This window comes from Cheilinus undulatus, linkage group 17 (genome assembly GCF_018320785.1).
Source record: "Cheilinus undulatus linkage group 17, ASM1832078v1, whole genome shotgun sequence".
Lineage (NCBI taxonomy): Eukaryota > Metazoa > Chordata > Actinopteri > Labriformes > Labridae > Cheilinus > Cheilinus undulatus.
The window spans coordinates 738,146-761,374 of record NC_054881.1 but is presented as its reverse complement, the minus strand read 5'-3'; the positions used below and the strand labels follow the sequence as shown (position 1 = coordinate 761,374).

Genomic DNA, 23,229 nt, shown 5'->3' with positions numbered 1-23,229 from the left:
CATTTCACTCTGCAAAAGTTTCATAGAATTTAATTTCAGTTTCTTTGATTTTTTCAGTGTTATTATTGAACACTTTTTGAATTATAAAATATTTTCTGTTTGGAAAATATTTTATGATTCATTTTCTATTTAAGAAAATATCTATTTGCTATTTTCTCTTTGTTTTTAGAAGTATTTTTGTTTTTCTCCAAATCTTTTTTTTAGCGTGAACATTTTTTGAGTTTCATGAAATATTTTCATTAAATATTTCCTGAAAGGAAAATATTTTTTTATTTCATTAAAAAATTCATGTTTGTAAAATTTTTCTGTTTTAGTGAAGAGAAAAATGTAATAAACGCTCCCCATAAAAAATATATGTACGGATTAAAAAAAAATTGCATAATTCACAAAAACACTGAACATTTTTTGCATTTTCTCTCTTTTTTTTTTTTTTTTACATTTTCATTAAATGCTTTCATGGAAGAAAACATTTTATAATTTATACCTGTCTTCATTTTGTGTACTTTTTGGTTTTTGCATTTGTGAAATGTTTAAAAAAAAAATTTGTTTAGAAACTTTTAGTGAATCCTAAAATTTTCTTTTTCAAGAATTATTTGTTGTCCAGATATCTTTTAGTGTGAACATTTTGAGTTTCACTAAATATTTTTATCATTAGATATTTTTTTCTAATTGATACACTCCTCGGTTTTACATTTAAATATTCATATTTGTGATTTTTTTTGTTTTGTTTTTTTTCATTTCATGGAATATTCCTCAGTTTCCTCTATGACTTTTTAAAAACGTTTTTTTGTCATGAAAATTTTTGTCCCATTTAATATTTTTACCTTAGGTTAACTGTTTTTGTAGATGTCCCTCAGGGCCACCGTACTACACAGAACAGTGAAATCTGTGTTTAGAGATAATAAATCAAAAACATTTGAACAGGAAGTGATGTCATCATGAAGTATGAATTGGTCCAATAGAGCTCAGCAGTGACGGCCTGTTCACACAATCAATCAGAAAATCAATAATGTTTTTAATCATTGATCTGAGCCAATCAGCTACCTGAACACTCAGACAGAGGAAAGGCTGGACAGGTCTTAATACTGGGAGAGACTGAACTACACATCCCATAATCCTCTGGGATTCCCTTCATTCATATCTAATTATAGTAACCCTCCCCACACTCGTCTTTATCCTGTCATTAATTATCTTTCAGTCTCGTTTGTGTAAAGTTAAAATTCATCAACAGCTGAGGTTCACAGGTGAACGTTTCCATGGTAACCAGCCGAGACACTCTGGGATTATGGGTACTGTAGTTGTTTCTCATACATCCTTAATAAACCAGGTTTTTTTCCTTGTAACCAGGCTGATTCTCACTAAAATCAGCACGCTGGTGGTCAGTCTACCGTCAATGGTTATGACATCACAGCGAACACTCAGATCCAATGATAAACGGTATGTTTACTGCGGCGACCTCGCTGATGAGCTCTATTCAAAGGCACAGAAAACTTTGGCTTGAATTGACCCCGCCCCCTTTTACGAGTCTTTATGACAGAGCCTGAAAAATGATCTGAAAACATTTCAAAGAAAAAGTCCAACTGTTAAAAAAAAAAAAATTAAAAAAATCTGTTTGCCATTCGAAGGGTTAATGTTAGAGATTCTACGGATGCCCGGAGGGGTCACATTCATTTTTCTCTGACCAGTTTCCTCATGAAGACTAAATAGAGGAATAATAAAGCTCAATGTTTGATAAAGTGAAGAACAGATCCATGTTGGATTTAAATGAGATCATATTTATACAGATAAAGGAGGATAAACTAAAACAACAAAACTAAAATAAAGAGAGCTCAGCCTCAGACGTGAACAGAGCGGTGGGACCAGACATGGCGATCTGATTGGACAGTATAAATACATTCATGAGTTAGAAACCCTCCCACCATAAAGAACACAGCACTAGAAATAAAAAACAGTTTGAACTCAGTGGAAATTCTACAAAAGAATCTGAAACCAGTTTAAACGACCCTGACACCACCAAGACGAACACCAAAAACCCAGAAAATAAGGCACACAAGTTCTCAGACAGGAAATCAAAACCAACGAAGAAGAACTGAACAAACCAAAGATTTCAGTCGATTGACAGCGGCAGGAAGTGCCGATGGGAAAGGCACGGCGCTGAGGAGGAAAAGGGTTTGAACTTAGCACTGAGGTCAGACGACACGCTGTAACCATGGTAATAATCACGGTAATAACCACGGTTATAAACACGCTATAACCACGGTAATAACCACAGTAATAACCACGGTAATAACCACGGTTATAAACACGCTGTAACCATGGTTATGACAAAAGTTATAACCGCGCTGTAACCACAGTAATAACCACAGTAATAACCACGGTTATAAACACGCTGTACCGCGCTGTAACCACAGTAATAACCACAGTAATAACCACAGTTATAAACACGCTGTAACCATGGTTATGACAAAAGTTATAACCGCGCTGTAACCACAGTAATAACCACGGTTATAACCACGGTTATAAACACGCTGTAACCACAGTAATAACCACGGTAATAACCACAGTTATAAACACGCTGTAACCATGGTTATAACTAAAGTTATAACTGCGCTGTAACCACGGTAACAAACATGTTGTAACCATGGTTATAACTAAAGTTATAAACGCGCCATAAACATGGTAAAGACAAAAGGTATAAATGCGCTATAACCACGGTAATAACAAAAGTTATAAACATGTTATAACCAATGTTATAAAAGCACTATAACCATGGTAATAACCATTGTAAAAAACAAACATTGGTCGTGTAAATAAACAGACGTTTATAATCAAACGTTGGTCATGTAAATAAACAGAGGCATTTATAAACAAACATTGGTCATGTAAATAAACAGAGGCATTTATAAACAAACGTCGGTCTTGTAAATAAACAGATATTTATAAACAAACGTCGGTCTTGTAAATAAACAGATGTTTATAAACAAACGTCGGTCTTGTAAATGAACAGAGGCGTTTATAAACAAACGGTCATGTGAATAAACAGACGTTTATAAACAAACGTTAGTCTTGTAAATAAACAGACGTTTATAAACAAACGTTAGTCTTGTAAATAAACAGATGTTTATAAACAAACGTTAGTCTTGTAAATAAACAGATGTTTATAAACAAACGTCGGTCTTGTAAATAAACAGAGGCATTTATAAACAAACGTTGGTCGTGTAAATAAACAGACGTTTATAAACAAACGTCGGTCTTGTAAATAAACAGAGGTGTTTATAAACAAACGGTCGTGTGAATAAACAGACGTTTATAAACAAACGTTAGTCTTGTAAATAAACAGACGTTTATAAACAAACGTCGGTCTTGTAAATAAACAGAGGCGTTTATAAACAAACGTTGGTCGTGTAATAAACAGACGTTTATAAACAAACATTAGTCGTGTAAATAAACAGAGGCGTCGGTCTTGTAAATAAACAGACATTTATAAACAAACGTTAGTCGTGTAAATAAACAGACGTTTATAAACAAACGTCGGTCTTGTAAATAAACAGAGGCGTTTATAAACAAACGTTGGTCGTGTAATAAACAGACGTTTATAAACAAACATTAGTCGTGTAAATAAACAGAGGCGTCGGTCTTGTAAATAAACAGACATTTATAAACAAACGTTAGTCGTGTAATAAACAGACGTTTATAAACAAAGGTTGGTCGTGTAAATAAACAGATGTTTATAAACAAATGTTGGTCGTGTAATAAACAGACGTTTATAAACAAACTTTAGTCGTGTAAATAAACAGACATTTATAAACAAACGTTAGTCGTGTAATAAACAGACGTTTATAAACAAAGGTTGGTCGTGTAAATAAACAGACATTTATAAACAAACGTTAGTCGTGTAAATAAACAGACATTTATAAACAAACGTTGGTCGTGTAAATAAACAGACGTTTATAAACAAACGTTAGTCGTGTAATAAACAGACGTTTATAAACAAATGTTGGTCGTGTAATAAACAGACGTTTATAAACAAACTTTAGTCGTGTAAATAAACAGACATTTATAAACAAACGTTAGTCGTGTAAATAAACAGACGTTTATAAACAAACGTCGGTCTTGTAAATAAACAGAGGCGTTTATAAACAAACGTTGGTCGTGTAATAAACAGACGTTTATAAACAAACAGTTGTTTGGAGAATTTTTAAATATAAAAAAATTAAATATCAAATCTCTTCATCATTTCAGAAAAAAAAAATCTGTTACATTTTAAAAGTTCTTCAAATGTAAAAACTGTTTTTCGTTTCCACTCACATTAACTTCCTGCTGGATTCCACTACCCACAATGCACCACCAGGTCTGCTCAGGAATGTGCTCTGTAACCTGTGTTGCCATGGAGACAGCCCGGCTATGTTATCTCCTGTCGCTGTTATGCCAGAGTGTCTGTAGGCACAGAGAGCTCTCCCATTGGACCGTTCCTCCAGGGTCAGATGGTGGACTTGGAGAAGGAGACTCGGAGGTGCTGGTTATGGTCGAGTCGGTGGTCGTGCAGAACGACCAGTGCCTCGATGGCTTCCTCAACAGACGCCAGCTGCATCAGCGCCATCTTCCTGTCTTTCCTGTGAGGGAGGAAGTGACATCATCAGACAGAGGACCACACTGATCAGATATAAATGTAGAGTCCAGAACTGGTACAGAGCAGAAGAGAGCATGGAACCAATGGAAGGAGGTTTCACCACCTGCCTTCAGCGTCTCAGCCTTCAGCCTGGATCCCTCCTACACCTGGAGCTTTCCCAGCCTTCAGCCTGGATCCCTCCTACACCTGGAGCTTTCCCAGCCTTCAGCCTGGATTCCTCCTACACCTGGAGCTTTCCCAGCCTTCAGCCTGGATCCCTCCTACACCTGGAGCGTTTCCAGCCTTCAGCCTGGATCCCTCCTACACCTGGAGCGTTTCCAGCCTTCAGCCTGGATCCCTCCTACACCTGGAGCATTTCCAGCCTTCAGCCTGGATCCCTCCTACACCTGGAGCATTTCCAGCCTTCAGCCTGGATCCCTCCTACACCTGGAGCATTTCCAGCCTTCAGCCTGGATCCCTCCTACACCTGGAGCTTTCCCAGCCTTCAGCCTGGATCCCTCCTACACCTGGAGCTTTCCCAGCCTTCAGCCTGGATCCCTCCTACACCTGGAGCGTTTCCAGCCTTCAGCCTGGATCCCTCCTACACCTGGAGCTTTCCCAGCCTTCAGCCTGGATCCCTCCTACACCTGGAGCGTTTCCAGCCTTTAGCCTGGATCCCTCCTACACCTGGAGCGTTTCCAGCCTTCAGCCTGGATCCCTCCTACACCTGGAGCTTTCCCAGCCTTCAGCCTGGATCCCTCCTACACCTGGAGCGTTTCCAGCCTTTAGCCTGGATCCCTCCTACACCTGGAGCGTTTCCAGCCTTTAGCCTGGATCCCTCCTACACCTGGAGCGTTTCCAGCCTTCAGCCTGGATCCCTCCTACACCTGGAGCTTTCCCAGCCTTCAGCCTGGATCCCTCCTACACCTGGAGCGTTTCCAGCCTTTAGCCTGGATCCCTCCTACACCTGGAGCATTTCCAGCCTTCAGCCTGGATCCCTCCTACACCTGGAGCGTTTCCAGCCTTCAGCCTGGATCCCTCCTACACCTGGAGCATTTCCAGCCTTCAGCCTGGATCCCTCCTACACCTGGAGCGTTTCCACCCTTTAGCCTGGATCCCTCCTACACCTGGAGCATTTCCAGCCTTCAGCCTGGATCCCTCCTACACCTGGAGCTTTCCCAGCCTTCAGCCTGGATCCCTCCTACACCTGGAGCATTTCCAGCCTTCAGCCTGGATCCCTCCTACACCTGGAGCTTTCCCAGCCTTAAGCCTGGATCCCTCCTAGACCTGGAGCGAATCCAGCATTAAGACTGGATCCTCCTACACCTGGAGCTTTCCCAGCCTTCAGCCTGGATCCCTCCTACACCTGGAGCGCGTTTCCAGCCTTTAGCCTGGATCCCTCCTACACCTGGAGCATTTCCAGCCTTCAGCCTGGATCCCTCCTACACCTGGAGCGTTTCCAGCCTTTAGCCTGGATCCCTCCTACACCTGGAGCATTTCCAGCCTTCAGCCTGGATCCCTCCTACACCTGGAGCTTTCCCAGCCTTCAGCCTGGATCCCTCCTACACCTGGAGCTTTTCCAGCCTTCAGCCTGGATCCCTCCTACACCTGGAGCGTTTCCAGCCTTCAGCCTGGATCCCTCCTACACCTGGAGCTTTCCCAGCCTTCAGCCTGGATCCCTCCTACACCTGGAGCGTTTCCAGCCTTTAGCCTGGATCCCTCCTACACCTGGAGCATTTCCAGCCTTCAGCCTGGATCCCTCCTACACCTGGAGCGTTTCCAGCCTTTAGCCTGGATCCCTCCTACACCTGGAGCATTTCCAGCCTTCAGCCTGGATCCCTCCTACACCTGGAGCTTTCCCAGCCTTCAGCCTGGATCCCTCCTACACCTGGAGCTTTCCCAGCCTTCAGCCTGGATTCCTCCTACACCTGGAGCTTTCCCAGCCTTCAGCCTGGATCCCTCCTACACCTGGAGCATTTCCAGCCTTCAGCCTGGATCCCTCCTACACCTGGAGCTTTCCCAGCCTTCAGCCTGGATCCCTCCTACACCTGGAGCTTTCCCAGCCTTCAGCCTGGATCCCTCCTACACCTGGAGCGTTTCCAGCCTTCAGCCTGGATCCCTCCTACACCTGGAGCTTTCCCAGCCTTCAGCCTGGATCCCTCCTACACCTGGAGCGTTTCTAGCCTTTAGCCTGGATCCCTCCTACACCTGGAGCGTTTCCAGCCTTCAGCCTGGATCCCTCCTACACCTGGAGCTTTCCCAGCCTTCAGCCTGGATCCCTCCTACACCTGGAGCGTTTCCAGCCTTTAGCCTGGATCCCTCCTACACCTGGAGCGTTTCCAGCCTTTAGCCTGGATCCCTCCTACACCTGGAGCGTTTCCAGCCTTCAGCCTGGATCCCTCCTACACCTGGAGCTTTCCCAGCCTTCAGCCTGGATCCCTCCTACACCTGGAGCTTTCCCAGCCTTCAGCCTGGATCCCTCCTACACCTGGAGCTTTCCCAGCCTTCAGCCTGGATCCCTCCTACACCTGGAGCTTTCCCAGCCTTCAGCCTGGATCCCTCCTACACCTGGAGCTTTCCCAGCCTTCAGCCTGGATCCCTCCTACACCTGGAGCGTTTCCAGCCTTCAGCCTGGATCCCTCCTACACCTGGAGCTTTCCCAGCCTTCAGCCTGGATCCCTCCTACACCTGGAGCGTTTCCAGCCTTTAGCCTGGATCCCTCCTACACCTGGAGCGTTTCCAGCCTTCAGCCTGGATCCCTCCTACACCTGGAGCGTTTCCAGCCTTTAGCCTGGATCCCTCCTACACCTGGAGCGTTTCCAGCCTTCAGCCTGGATCCCTCCTACACCTGGAGCTTTCCCAGCCTTCAGCCTGGATCCCTCCTACACCTGGAGCTTTTCCAGCCTTCAGCCTGGATCCCTCCTACACCTGGAGCGTTTCCAGCCTTCAGCCTGGATCCCTCCTACACCTGGAGCTTTCCCAGCCTTCAGCCTGGATCCCTCCTACACCTGGAGCGTTTCCAGCCTTTAGCCTGGATCCCTCCTACACCTGGAGCATTTCCAGCCTTCAGCCTGGATCCCTCCTACACCTGGAGCGTTTCCAGCCTTCAGCCTGGATCCCTCCTACACCTGGAGCTTTCCCAGCCTTCAGCCTGGATCCCTCCTACACCTGGAGCGTTTCCAGCCTTCAGCCTGGATCCCTCCTACACCTGGAGCTTTCCCAGCCTTCAGCCTGGATCCCTCCTACACCTGGAGCATTTCCAGCCTTCAGCCTGGATCCCTCCTACACCTGGAGCTTTCCCAGCCTTCAGCCTGGATCCCTCCTACACCTGGAGCTTTTCCAGCCTTCAGCCTGGATCCCTCCTACACCTGGAGCTTTCCCAGCCTTCAGCCTGGATCCCTCCTACACCTGGAGCTTTCCCAGCCTTCAGCCTGGATCCCTCCTACACCTGGAGCTTTCCCAGCCTTCAGCCTGGATCCCTCCTACACCTGGAGCGTTTCCAGCCTTCAGCCTGGATCCCTCCTACACCTGGAGCATTTCCAGCCTTCAGCCTGGATCCCTCCTACACCTGGAGCTTTCCCAGCCTTCAGCCTGGATCCCTCCTACACCTGGAGCGTTTCCAGCCTTCAGCCTGGATCCCTCCTACACCTGGAGCTTTCCCAGCCTTCAGCCTGGATCCCTCCTACACCTGGAGCATTTCCAGCCTTCAGCCTGGATCCCTCCTACACCTGGAGCTTTCCCAGCCTTCAGCCTGGATCCCTCCTACACCTGGAGCATTTCCAGCCTTCAGCCTGGATCCCTCCTACACCTGGAGCTTTTCCAGCCTTCAGCCTGGATCCCTCCTACACCTGGAGCGTTTCCAGCCTTCAGCCTGGATCCCTCCTACACCTGGAGCTTTCCCAGCCTTCAGCCTGGATCCCTCCTACACCTGGAGCTTTCCAGCCTTCAGCCTGGATCCCTCCTACACCTGGAGCTTTTCCAGCCTTCAGCCTGGATCCCTCCTACACCTGGAGCGTTTCCAGCCTTCAGCCTGGATCCCTCCTACACCTGGAGCTTTCCCAGCCTTCAGCCTGGATCCCTCCTACACCTGGAGCGTTTCCAGCCTTTAGCCTGGATCCCTCCTACACCTGGAGCATTTCCAGCCTTCAGCCTGGATCCCTCCTACACCTGGAGCATTTCCAGCCTTCAGCCTGGATCCCTCCTACACCTGGAGCTTTCCCAGCCTTCAGCCTGGATCCCTCCTACACCTGGAGCGTTTCCAGCCTTTAGCCTGGATCCCTCCTACACCTGGAGCATTTCCAGCCTTCAGCCTGGATCCCTCCTACACCTGGAGCGTTTCCAGCCTTTAGCCTGGATCCCTCCTACACCTGGAGCGTTTCCAGCCTTCAGCCTGGATCCCTCCTACACCTGGAGCTTTCCCAGCCTTCAGCCTGGATCCCTCCTACACCTGGAGCATTTCCAGCCTTCAGCCTGGATCCCTCCTACACCTGGAGCTTTCCCAGCCTTCAGCCTGGATCCCTCCTACACCTGGAGCTTTCCCAGCCTTCAGCCTGGTCTGGTGAGTCCCAACAGTTGGTGGATCTCAGCCTACAGGTGAGTCCACAGTCACTGAGTCTTCAGCATCCATCTGGAGATCAGCACTGGCCCACATGCCTAGCCCACACGCCTGTGCATCATCTGGCTGAAGGCCACCAACATCCAATCAGATTGGACCAGAGTCTGCCTTCCTGGGAACCTTCGCTGCAATTTCAGGGTTGGGACCAGAAGCCGATGGTCACTACTTAAGAACCAAGCACTCCTGAAAACCCTGTGGTCCCTCAGCAGCCTCCAGCATCTGTTTATAAGTACATGGTCATTCTCCTTCTTTAACATTAGAATACCAAGCGTGAATCAGGTCTACAGAACCACGATCTAGCAATCATCAAGCTCCAACTGCTGACAAACTCAAGGAGCACTGGGGGGCTCCAGAGCCGGGAGGACCAACCATAGCCCTCCCTGTCAGCGCCAGTGGTAGCATCAAAGTCAGGACCAGGGCATCACCCCTGGGAACAGAATCTACCACCAAGTGGAGTCTGTGTCCAATGCTTACAGAGAGTTCCCTCTCCCCTGTTTGAGCGTAGACCCTGATGAACGAGACCGAGCCCACTGAATGGGGTCTGGCATGTAGTAAACGGTCACTGAACGGCCTGACCTCCAATACCAAGAGGGCCAGTTGGCTCAGAACCACCAGTGCCACCCTCAGCATGGCTAGACCAGGAGTAGGAGTGTCCACCAACACTAGTCTCACCTGAGCCAGGGAGCCTCACCTCAGACAAGGCAGGGAAGATGGTCCCAAGCCTAGTCCGGCTCCCTCCGAGTCCTCCTGAAGAGAAGTCCCGTTCCAGGACCCAGAGAGATCTGCAGCTTTATTATAAACCGTTTTACATTTCCTGACAGACCCACCAGGAGCAGTTTTTTCAGAAAAGTCCCTGAATTCTCTAGATCACTGACCGCCTTAGGAGGGCTGCTTTTGCTGTTTTCTACTCCAGTGTTTTTATTTTTTATTTTATTTAACCAGGAAAGCCTCATTGAAATCAAAAATCTCATTTACAAGCGTGTCCAGGACAAGAAGGGCAGCAGCACCATGAACAGAGTTACAGACATGAAATATTAGAGTTATAAACACGGGTCAAACAGATCGCCGATCACAGAGCACAAAGTCAAAACACCTACAACTTGAAGCATCATCCTCCAACGCCTTCAGTCGACTTTTAAAAAGATTTAAAGAGACCAGCTCCCCAGACATGGAGTCTGCTACAGTAGATTCCAGGCTGCTGAAACTCCTTTTGCCCATGTCAAGACGGACTTTGGGAACAGAAAGATAAGTCAGTAAGAAAAATAAGAGTTGTGACTGAGTCACAGAGTGAAGACTGTAACTTCCAGAACTTTTCACATGAATAAGATCACACAAATATGATGGGAGCAGATTAAGTAAAGCCGTATAAATAAAGACATGCCAATGGTTTAGCCTATGCTGTGATAAAGAAGGCCAGCCAACGCCATCATACAGGGTACAAGGATGAGTTAAAGATTAAGGATGGTTATAAACCTCAGCACTCCATGGTGCACACTATCCAAGGATTTAAGGCATTGAGAAGATGCATGCATGTTTAAATCACCATAATCAGAAACAAGCCTTTTCTTAGCAGTAAATGAAAAACAAGACTTATTTCTGCACCTTTAACTTCTTCACAAGTTGCTCAATGTGAAGCTTAAAAGTCAAAGAATCATCAATCAAGAATCCAAGATATTTATAAGAAGGCACAACCTCAGTCACATCACCCTGAGGCGTGGAACAGACGGCAGGTTCAGGGATTTTCTCTTTGAGTTTGAGAACATCAGTTTGGTTGTTTCAGGATTCAGAACCATTTTAACTCGCAGAGTGTCCTGTACGATATCAGAAGCCCCCTGTAGGCCACAGAGAGCCTGATGCTGTAGGAGCAGAGCAATAAATGACAGTGTCATCAGCATATAAATGAACATTTGAACATTTTGACCCATACTGTTGATATAAAGATTAAACAACAGCAGTCCCAGGACTGAGCTCTGATGCACTCCATTTTTAACTTCAAGATATTTAGAGGTAAATCCCTCAGCCTGCACACACTGGTTTCTGTCTGATAAATCATTTCCAAACCAACAAAGAGAATGTTCAGACAGACCAGTACAGCAGTCTATCTTTCAGACGTGGTCCACAGTACCAAAAGTCTTCCACAGATCAATAAGAAACGCTGCACAGTGCTCCTTATTGTCCAAGGACTCAACATCATTCCCTACTTTCAAGGCAGCAATGGTTGTACTGTGCTTCTTTCTAAAACCTGACTGATAATCAGCTAAGACTGTTAGTGTTAAAAATTCTTTCAGTTGGTCGCTTACTAAAGATTCCAAGGTCTTCGCTAAGACTGAGAGTTTAGAGATCGGCCTGTAATTGTTCCCAAGGGTCAGCCCCTTTAACAGGGGAGAACAAAGGCAGACTTCCAAACATAGGGAATGTTGGTCCAGACCAAGGACAGGTTAGAAAGATAAGCAAAGGTTTAGCAATAAAATCAGCTGCCAGGTTTGGCAGGCCCGCCGGTTTCCCAACATTTAACAGTCTGAGGGCTCGATGCACCTCGCCAACAGGAAACGGCCTAAAAGTAAACATCTTAAAGAGCGAGACCAGCGGCCTGATGTGCAGAACTGATAGATGTTTTTGATGCCAATGATTTATACACAGGACACCCAGGACCAAGAGTGATCCTGAGGCAATAAAATGATCATTAAACAAATTTAACATTGTGGCTTTATCAGTGATTGCTTTAGAATCAAGAACAATACAGGGGGGCAACTCACGACCTTTCTTATTCCCAGAGAGGGATTTTATAGACTTCCAGAAAAGCCTTGGATTGTTCAGGCTGTCTGAAAGTGCTCCGCTTTAGCATTTCTAATCACCCCGCTCCATTTGTTCCTCAGACGTCTAAAATGCATTTAGTCCAGAACCCCTGGCTCTAGCCCAGGCTGCATCTATGTCAGGTCCAAACCCCGGAGTCTCACCTCCTGTTACTCTGAGCTTCTTGAAGGGAGCATGTTTATCAAAAATACCATGGAAACCATCATAAAAATACTTCCATGCACATTCAACACCTTCGATTAGGCCTGCTCAACAAAACGCTTCATATTTCTCCTTAAACGATGCGTGGCTTTGAGGAAGTTTTGTGTTCCTCACTGTGGCGATCATGCAACGATCACTCAGGTCATCTGGAAAGGTCAAAACAGGAGAATCCTTATGAGGAACATTAGTTATTATCAGATCAAGATGATTTCTCAGGACATTTCATATTTGGTCTGGTAGCCTTTTCAACAATTTCATTATAATTCAATTTAGACAAAAATCGGGTCTACAGGGGGCGCTAGGGAGCCAGCGGTAGCTCAGTGATGGAGCGTTCGGACGTAGCTGCTGGTTCCTGTCTGTTACTCACTGGAAAAACTTGAAGGCTTTGACGGTGAATCCAGAGGAGGAGAACAGATCCTTCAGAGCGTCCTCGCCGACCGTGGATCTGCAGAGAGAAGATAAACACGGTCAGACGTGAGGCGATGCGTGTCACCATCAACACAGAGACGGGCTCAGGTGGCGGGGCTTACGGGATGTTGGACAGGTGCAGCGTCGCCGACGGAGGGAAGATGTTGTTAAAGTTTTTGGACCCGGGTTTTTTGAAGCGGTGGAGGGCGGAGCCTGAGAAGTCTCTGGTCAGTACCTGCTCTTCTTGCCCCGCCCCCCCACGAGGGAGCTGGACCACAGGATGTTTGGACAGAGTCACCCGGATCACGTTTCCATGGAGACGCTGGCCGTTCAGGTGACTCATCGCTGTGACAGAAATAGAAAGAGGTGATAAAAACATTTTATTCCATTCAGTTAAAATCATTCCTAATGAAGTCTGAGTTCTCTCAACCTGATGAAGAACATTTAGATTTTCTTGTTTCCTGTCAAACAGCTGAGGTAAAGATTTCAAAATAAAAGCACAGAGAGGTTTCAGACCGAGTTGAGCCTGCGTGGCGTCGCTCATCTGAACCAGAGCGTTTTCCTTCTTATTGAAGAGGATTTTAACTCTCTGAACGTCGCCGTAGACTCCTGGAAACACAGACACGTTCATAACAACACTTTATTTTAACTCTATTAGAACAGTTTTTAAGATATTTAAATGTTTAACAGTGATGGAGATTTCTCACCAAACAGGATGAAGAGGCAGTGAGGGGAGACGCTCTGTGGAGACAAACCGTGTCAATAAAGTTAGTGCAAAAAGCCACGCTCTGATTGGTCGGTTACTGTACGACTGTGTGAAAGAGAGACCTCTGGGTTCAGGTTGGACACCAGCAGCACCGAGTGGACACCAGGGGGCGCTACCTGCAGCGAGACACGAGGAGGAGACAACAACGAGCCGGGGACCGCCGCCATTGACAGACCTGAGGGGAAAAAACTTTATTTAAAACAGACACAGGACAAGAATAAAATAAAGTCTTACACTGAAAACCTTTAAAGTGTACCTGTTTAACCAGGACCGTCCCATTTAACCAGGACCATCCCATTCGACCAGGACCATCCCAATTAACCAGGGCTGTCCCGTTCAACCAAGACTGTCCCGTTCAACCAGGACCGTCCCATTTAACCAGGACTGTCCCATTTAACCTGGACTGTCCCATTCAACCAGGACCATCCCATTTAACCAGGGCTGTCCCATTTAACCTGGACGTCCCATTCAACCAGGACCATCCCATTTAACCAGGGCTGTCCCATTTAACCTGGACATCCCATTCAACCAGGACCGTCCCATTTAACCAGGGCTGTTCCGTTCAACCAGGACCGTCCCATTCTACCAGGACTGTCCCATTTAACCAGGGCCGTCCCGTTCATCCAGGACCGTCCCATTTAACCAGGACTGTCCCATTTAACCAGGACCGTCCCATTTAACCAGGACGTCCCATTCAACCAGGACCATCCCATTTAATCAGGGCTGTCCCATTTAACCTGGACGTCCCATTCAACAAGGACCATCCCATTTAACCAGGGCTGTCCCATTTAACCTGGACATCCCATTCAACTAGGACCGTCCCATTTAACCAGGGCTGTTCCGTTCAACCAAGACCGTCCCATTCAACCAGGACTGTCCCATTTAACCAGGGCTGTCCCGTTCATCCAGGACTGTCCCATTCAACCAGGACCGTCCCATTTAACCAGGACTGTCCCATTTAACCAGGACCGTCCCATTTAACCAGGGCTGTCCCGTTCAACCAGGACCGTCCCATTTAACCAGGACTGTCCCATTTAACCTGGACGTCCCATTCAACCAGGACCATCCCATTTAACCAGGACTGTCCCATTTAACCTGGACGTCCCATTCAACCAGGACCATCCCGTTCAACCAGGACCGTCCCATTCAACCAGGACTGTCCCATTTAACCAGGGCTGTCCCGTTCATCCAGGACTGTCCCATTCAACCAGGACCATCCCATTTAACCAGGACTGTCCCATTTAACCAGGACCGTCCCATTTAACCAGGGCTGTCCCGTTCATCCAGGACTGTCCCATTCAACCAGGACCGTCCCATTTAACCAGGACTGTCCCATTCAACCAGGACGTCCCGTTCAACCAGGACTGTCCTATTTAACCAGGGCTGTCCCATTCAACCAGGACTGTCCCATTCAACCAGGACCGTCCCATTTAACCAGGGCTGTCCCGTTCATCCAGGACTGTCCCATTCAACCAGGACCGTCCCATTTAACCAGGACTGTCCCATTCAACCAGGACGTCCCGTTCAACCAGGACTGTCCTATTTAACCAGGGCTGTCCCATTCAACCAGGACTGTCCCATTCAACCAGGACCGTCCCATTTAACCAGGGCTGTCCCGTTCATCCAGGACTGTCCCATTCAACCAGGGCTGTCCCGTTCAACAAGGACTGTCCCATTTAACCAGGGCTGTCCCATTTAACCTGGACATCCCATTCAACCAGGACCATCCCATTTAACCAGGGCTGTCCCATTCAACCTGGACATCCCATTCAACTAGGACCGTCCCATTTAACCAGGGCTGTCCCGTTCATCCAGGACCGTCCCATTTAACCAGGACTGTCCCATTTAACCAGGACCGTCCCATTCAACCAGGACTGTCCCATTGAACCAGGACCGTCCCATTTAACCAGGACTGTCCCATTTAACCAGGACGTCCCGTTCATCCAGGACTGTCCCATTCAACCAGGACTGTCCCATTTAACCAGGGCTGTCCCGTTCATCCAGGACTGTCCCATTCAACCAGGGCTGTCCCGTTCAACAAGGACTGTCCCATTTAACCAGGGCTGTCCCGTTCAACCAGGACTGTCCTATTTAACCAGGGCTGTCCCATTTAACCAGGACCATCCTATTCAACCAGGACCATCCCAATTAACCAGGGCTGTCCCGTTTAACCAGGACTGTCCCATTTAACCAGGACCGCCCCATTTAACCAGGGCTGTCCCGTTCAACCAGGACCGTCCCATTTAACCAGGACTGTCCAATTTAACCTGGACATCCCATTCAACCAGGACCATCCCATTTAACCAGGGCTGTCCCATTTAACCTGGACGTCCCATTCAACCAGGACCATCCCATTTAACCAGGGCTGTCCCATTTAACCTGGACATCCCATTCAACTAGGACCGTCCCATTTAACCAGGGCTGTCCCGTTCAACCAGGACCGTCCCATTCAACCAGGACTGTCCCATTTAACCAGGGCTGTCCCGTTCATCCAGGACTGTCCCATTCAACCAGGACCATCCCATTTAACCAGGACTGTCCCATTTAACCAGGACCGTCCCATTTAACCAGGGCTGTCCCGTTCAACCAGGGCTGTCCCGTTCAACCAGGACAGTCCCATTTAACCAGGACTGTCCCATTTAACCTGGACGTCCCATTCAACCAGGACCATCCCATTTAACCAGGGCTGTCCCATTTAACCAGGGCTGTCCCGTTCAACCAGGCCTGTCCCATTCAACCAGGACCGTCCCATTTAACCAGGGCTGTCCCGTTCATCCAGGACTGTCCCATTCAACCAGGACCGTCCCATTTAACCAGGACTGTCCCATTTAACCAGGACGTCCCGTTCGACCAGGACTGTCCTATTTAACCAGGGCTGTCCCATTCAACCAGGACTGTCCCATTCAACCAGGACCGTCCCATTTAACCAGGACTGTCCCATTTAACCAGGACGTCCCGTTCAACCAGGACTGTCCCATTTAACCAGGGCTGTCCCGTTCATCCAGGACTGTCCCATTCAACCAGGGCTGTCCCGTTCAACAAGGACTGTCCCATTTAACCAGGGCTGTCCCGTTCATCCAGGACTGTCCCATTCAACCAGGACTGTCCCATTCAACCAGGACCGTCCCATTTAACCAGGGCTGTCCCGTTCATCCAGGACTGTCCCATTCAACCAGGACTGTCCCATTTAACCAGGGCTGTCCCGTTCATCCAGGACTGTCCCATTCAACCAGGGCTGTCCCGTTCAACAAGGACTGTCCCATTTAACCAGGGCTGTCCCATTTAACCAGGACCATCCTATTCAACCAGGACCATCCCAATTAACCAGGGCTGTCCCGTTTAACCAGGACTGTCCCATATAACCAGGACCGCCCCATTTAACCAGGGCTGTCCCGTTCAACCAGGACCGTCCCATTTAACCAGGACTGTCCAATTTAACCTGGACATCCCATTCAACCAGGACCATCCCATTTAACCAGGGCTGTCCCATTTAACCTGGACGTCCCATTCAACCAGGACCATCCCATTTAACCAGGGCTGTCCCATTTAACCTGGACATCCCATTCAACTAGGACCGTCCCATTTAACCAGGGCTGTCCCGTTCAACCAGGACCGTCCCATTCAACCAGGACTGTCCCATTTAACCAGGGCTGTCCCGTTCATCCAGGACTGTCCCATTCAACCAGGACCATCCCATTTAACCAGGACTGTCCCATTTAACCAGGACCGTCCCATTTAACCAGGGCTGTCCCGTTCAACCAGGGCTGTCCCGTTCAACCAGGACAGTCCCATTTAACCAGGACTGTCCCATTTAACCTGGACGTCCCATTCAACCAGGACCATCCCATTTAACCAGGGCTGTCCCATTTAACCCGGACGTCCCATTTAACCTGGACGTCCCATTTAACCAGTGCTGTCCCATTTAACCTGGACGTCCCATTCAACCAGGACCGTCCCATTTAACCAGGGCTGTCCCATTCAACCAGGACTGTCCCATTCAACCAGGACGTCCCATTTAACCTGGACGTCCCATTTAACCAGGGCTGTCCCATTTAACCTGGACGTCCCATTCAACCAGGACCGTCCCATTTAACCAGGAGTGTCCCATTTAACCTGGACGTCCCGTTCAACCAGGACCGTCCCATTCAACCAGGGCTGTCCCGTTCAACCAGGACCGTCCCATTTAACCAGGGCTGTCCCGTTCAACCAGGACTGTCCTATTTAACCAGGGCTGCCCTTTTCAACCAGGACCATCCCATTCAACCAGGACCGTCCCATTCAACCTGGACTGTCCCATTTAACCAGGGCTGTCCCATTTAACCTGGACGTCCCATTAGTGATGCATGATAACTATTTTTTTGAACCGATAACCGATAATTTCCTACTCCTGATGGTCGATAACCGATAATAACCGATATATTTTTTTTCAATTGTTGATTTAACAAAATAAGTTTATCTGATGTGTTTATGCACATCTGGGGGTAAGAAGGGGTTAATATGTAGAGAGCAAAGATATTTATGCCTAATTTTAACTGATATCACTCATGTTTTTCAAAAAACAAAGAACTATTCTGACTTTATAACTGTTATTGTAGTTCACTTTTCTTAGTTAAACATTTGTGTACCAAGTACAGCAGACACAAACAGCTGACAGACGGTTTTCCCCCATAAAAACAAATGATAACAGGCTGTTATGAACAAATGGAGATTTTTGGGGGTCTGGTTTTTTGCTTAAGCCAGAATTAAAGCGAGCTGATGTTTGACATAAAGATTAAAAATACACACTGCCATCAGTCATATCAGAGATAGGTTAAGGATGTGAAATCCACCGTGGTCTGTGGCTAACTTCTGTTCCTAACGTGGATCAGACTGAATGAAACCACGTCAACCAGAGCAGGCAGGTCTACGTCTATGAAAGCAGCGATGGATCAGGGGCCTGTCAGACTGATTTTGTTATTATAGCGTTGGGCCTTTTGGCTCTGGCAAACTTTCTGCAGTTTTCAATGCCTGCTAATGCCCGCTGAGGCTAGTGGCTGCTGCCGTTTTCACGTCGTTAGGATGATGACTATCAGTGACTCATAAGATCCGTCGAGGACTTCTTTCTACTCTGCAACCTTTGCAGGGCAGATTCTACACACACGGTCGTGTTATCCTCCCCGTAAATACTGAATAACGCCACCGTGTTGTTAGCATTTTAGCACAGGGGCTGCTACTTCCTCTTCTTCTTTGGTGCTTTAATAGCAGGTCGTGTACTGCGGCGCCACCTGCTGTTTGGGAATGTGTAGTCTCCTGAGAAAGAAAACAAACGCCAGCACTGCCGTGCTGACAAAAATATAGATGTTATCGGGGCTCGTCGCAATGATATCGGACCGATAAGAATGACGTAATAATTTCCTGTTATCAGCCCGATAGTTATCGTGCACCCCTACGTCCCATTCAACCAGGACCGTCCCATTTAACCAGGACCGTCCCATTCAACCAGGACCGTCCCATTCAACCAGGACCGTCCCATTTAACCAGGATCGTCCCATTCAACCAGGACCGTCCCATTTAACCAGGACCGTCCCATTTAACCAGGACCGTCCCATTCAACCAGGACCGTCCCATTCAACCAGGACCGTCCCATTTAACCAGGACTGTCCCATTCAACCAGGACCATCCCATTTAACCAGGACCGTCCCATTCAACCAGGACCGTCCCATTTAACCAGGACCGTCCCATTCAACCAGGACCGTCTATTTAACCAGGACTGTCCCATTCAACCAGTACCGTCCCATTTAACCAGGACCTTCCCATTTAACCAGGACGTGCCCCTTTCATGATAACAGCAGTCTAACATGTAGGTGAGAATGAGTCAGGCAGTGTTAATGATGCTGTGAAGAAATAAGATGACACACTCATGTCTGCTAGAATGACGCTTAGACACACACACCCACCCACACACCCCCACACACACACACACACCCCAGCAGGTCAGCTGATCTGGAGGAGCCACCACTACAGTGAGGGAAAGGTTAACAAAACCAGACTGCTGCTGCCCCCTAGTGGAGGCAGATCCAGTCTGACGTGTTCTGTCATGAGTGAGGGAGGCTCTCTAGAGAAGGGTGAGAGATCCCCTCTAGTCTGACATCAGAAACACTGCTGCTCATTTTGTTTTCTCCTCTGGTCTCATGCTGTTATCTAAAACCTCCTTCAGGATCAGGATTAAAGTCTGAAGCAGCACCAGCCGGTGACTCTGCAGTCTTTAGTCCATTTTAAGTCACCAGCGCTGGAATTAGAGACACACAACGCCGTTTTAACACGAGTAGACACAAACGCTGATTACAGACAGGAAGTAGGACTGATGGGGGCGGGCTTAATGAGGGGAGATATGACCAATAAACCCTCATGATCCTGGTCACTGGTCTATCCAGCATTAAAGGTGTCTGACTCACCTGTGTGTTGGTGGAAGGTTGGCGGGAAAGCAGCAGCTCCATAGGGAGGAAGAGCCACACCTGAAACACAACCATAAACCACCATCATCATCTTCATCATCATCTTCATCTTCATCACCACCATCATCACCATCACCATCATCATCATCTTCATCACCATCACATCATCATTATCATCATCATCATCACCATCATCACCATCATCATCATCTTCATCAGTGAGTATGGTGTCTAAGCTTCATGTCAGCAGGTGAGTCTGACTGAGATCAGAGATCTGTTAAAGGGACTGAGGATGGGTCCAGGGGCCTCATTCATAAACGCTGCGTCCGCACAAAAGAAAGCGTTCGCCACTTGTAAGCAACATTTTGGATTTATAAAAAACAAACTTGAAGGGAGAATGAGCGCACCTCCATGGCAGGTCTGACCCTGCCGTACGCACAAATTCTGGAGACGGGAAACTGCGATCCCAAGAGTAAGGATGAAATTAAAGACTGCTTTGTGAAATTGATACATTTGTGTGAAATAATCGAATATTTCACATTTCACAACGCATATCATATATAAAGGAGATATTTGCAAAAACAAAGAAAGAGGAAAAATCTACATTGATGCCCCAGGGAGTGTGCGAACACACGCACGTGCATGCGCGCCTACATACAGTAGCCTGTATTATTGAATCAAACATGTTCTGTCATTGTGAAACAAACCCGAGCTACATGTAATTATGACACCATTCACATAAACAATAAGGCGGACAGTAACCGTGTTCCCAAAATGTGCCATACAAATAAAGTTTTACATTTATAATAATTGTAATCAAAATGACAGGATCATTGTGCAAAACTGCTGATCAATTAGGCTATTCAACTTTAAATAAACTATTGTGAATTACGCTCCACATGTGTTTGTGTTGTATGTTCATTTTGCCTCTTTAACAAGAGAATACAACTACCTTCATCTGGTGCTTCTGCCGCATTTGGTGCATCCGTGTCCCCCTCCGCCTCCCCTCCGTCACCACACCGTTCAGGAGGGATTCCCTAATGATCCCTGTGGGGGTGAGCTCCGGTGTGCCCTTTCCCCCACCTGTCACACGGACACTCTTTCTATGGAGAGCGATAACGCCTTTTCACCTCCACTTTTATGTCGGACCATTTCTTTTTACTTCAGCCACAGTCCGACCCTCTGAGGAACGTTATTTACAGCTTCAGGCACATTAATATAGTTTTATAAATGAGGCTTCAGGACAGGAGCAGAAAACCTAAAACCCTAAAACCCCCCTCCAGTCAGACAAACTGCACAGCATCAAACAGGGGGCGGGATCCACCCTTCAAGGTTAGAAAGAGGAGAGGTGGTCCTAGAGTCAGTCTTAGTGACTGAGGACCAGCGGTCCCCCTGAGGGTCAGCTAGGACAGAGACTTCTCTGACTTTAAAGTCTGACGGGAATATCTGAGGTAAGAACTGAGCTGGGGTTAGCATTAGCATTAGCATTAGCATTAGCGTTAGCTGCTCTCACCGAAGGCAGCCGTGGGGTCCAGCTCTCCCGTGGGCAGGTCGGCGCGGGTGAAGTCTCGGCTCTTGTCGTTGTTGTACTTGACGTTGAGCGTGCTCAGTTTGGAGAAGTCGATCCTCAGCGTGCAGCAGCCGTTATAGATGTTCTGACCGTCCAATGACTGAAAGACACAGAGACAGAGCTGACGTCTGATTGGCTCAGAGCTTCAGCGGGGTGTGGTCGGGCTGTCATGGTGTCTAAGCTCTAACCACGGACGTCAGAAACTCCCTGGTTTTAGTGTGGATCATCTAAAGATGGAGGGAAACTCCTGCCTGTGGGCGTGCATGTGACTCACCGCCTTGGCGTGCTGAGCGTGCACGGCGTCGCTGAACTGCAGCAGAGCCTGAAACTGATTGTTTTTGGTGAATGTGATGATTTTCAACACCGAGCCGAACTTACTGAAGATCTGAAACCAAGAGAAATTCAACACAGAAAAATCAGAAAAACAAATACAACACAGAGCTAGAATCAATAACAGATCAATAAAAGCTAGAACATATCAATAACTGATCAATAAAAAGCTAGAACGCATCAATAACAGATCAATAAAAAGCTAGAACGCATCAATAACAGATCAATAAAAGCTAGAACATATCAATAACTGATCAATAAAAAGCTAGAACGCATCAATAACAGATCAATAAAAGCTAGAACGCATCAATAACAGATCAATAAAAGCTAGAACGCATCAATAACAGATCAATAAAAAGCTAGAACGCATCAATAACAGATCAATAAAAGCTAGAACGCATCAATAACAGATCAATAAAAAGCTAGAACGCATCAATAACAGATCAATAAAAGCTAGAACGCATCAATAACAGATCAATAAAAAGCTAGAACGCATCAATAACAGATCAATAAAAGCTAGAACGCATCAATAACAGATCAATAAAAAGCTAGAACGCATCAATAACAGATCAATAAAAAGCTAGAACACATCAATAACAGATCAATAAAAAGCTAGAACGCATCAATAACAGATCAATAAAAGCTAGAACGCATCAATAACAGATCAATAAAAGCTAGAACGCATCAATAACAGATCAATAAAAAGCTAGAACGCATCAATAACAGATCAATAAAAGCTAGAACGCATCAATAACAGATCAATAAAAGCTAGAACGCATCAATAACAGATCAATAAAAAGCTAGAACGCATCAATAACAGATCAATAAAAGCTAGAACATATCAATAACTGATCAATAAAAAGCTAGAACGCATCAATAACAGATCAATAAAAAGCTAGAACGCATCAATAACAGATCAATAAAAAGCTAGAACGCATCAATAACAGATCAATAAAAGCTAGAACGCATCAATAACAGATCAATAAAAAGCTAGAACGCATCAATAACAGATCAATAAAAGCTAGAACGCATCAATAACAGATCAATAAAAGCTAGAACGCATCAATAACAGATCAATAAAAAGCTAGAACGCATCAATAACAGATCAATAAAAGCTAGAACATATCAATAACTGATCAATAAAAAGCTAGAACGCATCAATAACAGATCAATAAAAGCTAGAACGCATCAATAACAGATCAATAAAAAGCTAGAACGCATCAATAACAGATCAATAAAAAGCTAGAACACATCAATAACAGATCAATAAAAAGCTAGAACGCATCAATAACAGATCAATAAAAGCTAGAACGCATCAATAACAGATCAATAAAAGCTAGAACGCATCAATAACAGATCAATAAAAAGCTAGAACGCATCAATAACAGATCAATAAAAGCTAGAACGCATCAATAACAGATCAATAAAAGCTAGAACGCATCAATAACAGATCAATAAAAAGCTAGAACGCATCAATAACAG

At 46.5% G+C, this 23,229-nt stretch overlaps 1 protein-coding gene across 4 annotated transcripts in view; it reads right to left on the bottom strand.

The window, feature by feature from the left end:
• Positions 1–1,754: 1,754 nt before the first annotated feature.
• The window catches only part of LOC121525137 (polypyrimidine tract-binding protein 3-like), a 36,598-nt gene continuing 15,123 nt past the window's right edge, over positions 1,755–23,229 (bottom strand). For 3 of the 4 annotated variants that reach the window (XM_041810960.1, XM_041810958.1, XM_041810961.1), the window contains 9 exons: positions 21,692–21,802; positions 21,361–21,517; positions 19,848–19,907; positions 13,476–13,588; positions 13,355–13,388; positions 13,164–13,256; positions 12,770–12,992; positions 12,607–12,684; positions 1,755–4,613 (listed from right to left, as the gene is read on the bottom strand). In XM_041810960.1, coding sequence (XP_041666894.1) covers positions 4,481–4,613; positions 12,607–12,684; positions 12,770–12,992; positions 13,164–13,256; positions 13,355–13,388; positions 13,476–13,588; positions 19,848–19,907; positions 21,361–21,517; positions 21,692–21,802 — 1,002 coding nt within the window. In that variant the 3' untranslated portion in view covers positions 1,755–4,480. Of the gene's footprint in view, positions 4,614–8,564; positions 12,386–12,606; positions 12,685–12,769; positions 12,993–13,163; positions 13,257–13,354; positions 13,389–13,475; positions 13,589–19,847; positions 19,908–21,360; positions 21,518–21,691; positions 21,803–23,229 lie in introns of those variants that run through there. The other variant, XM_041810959.1, reaches the window with a different exon arrangement.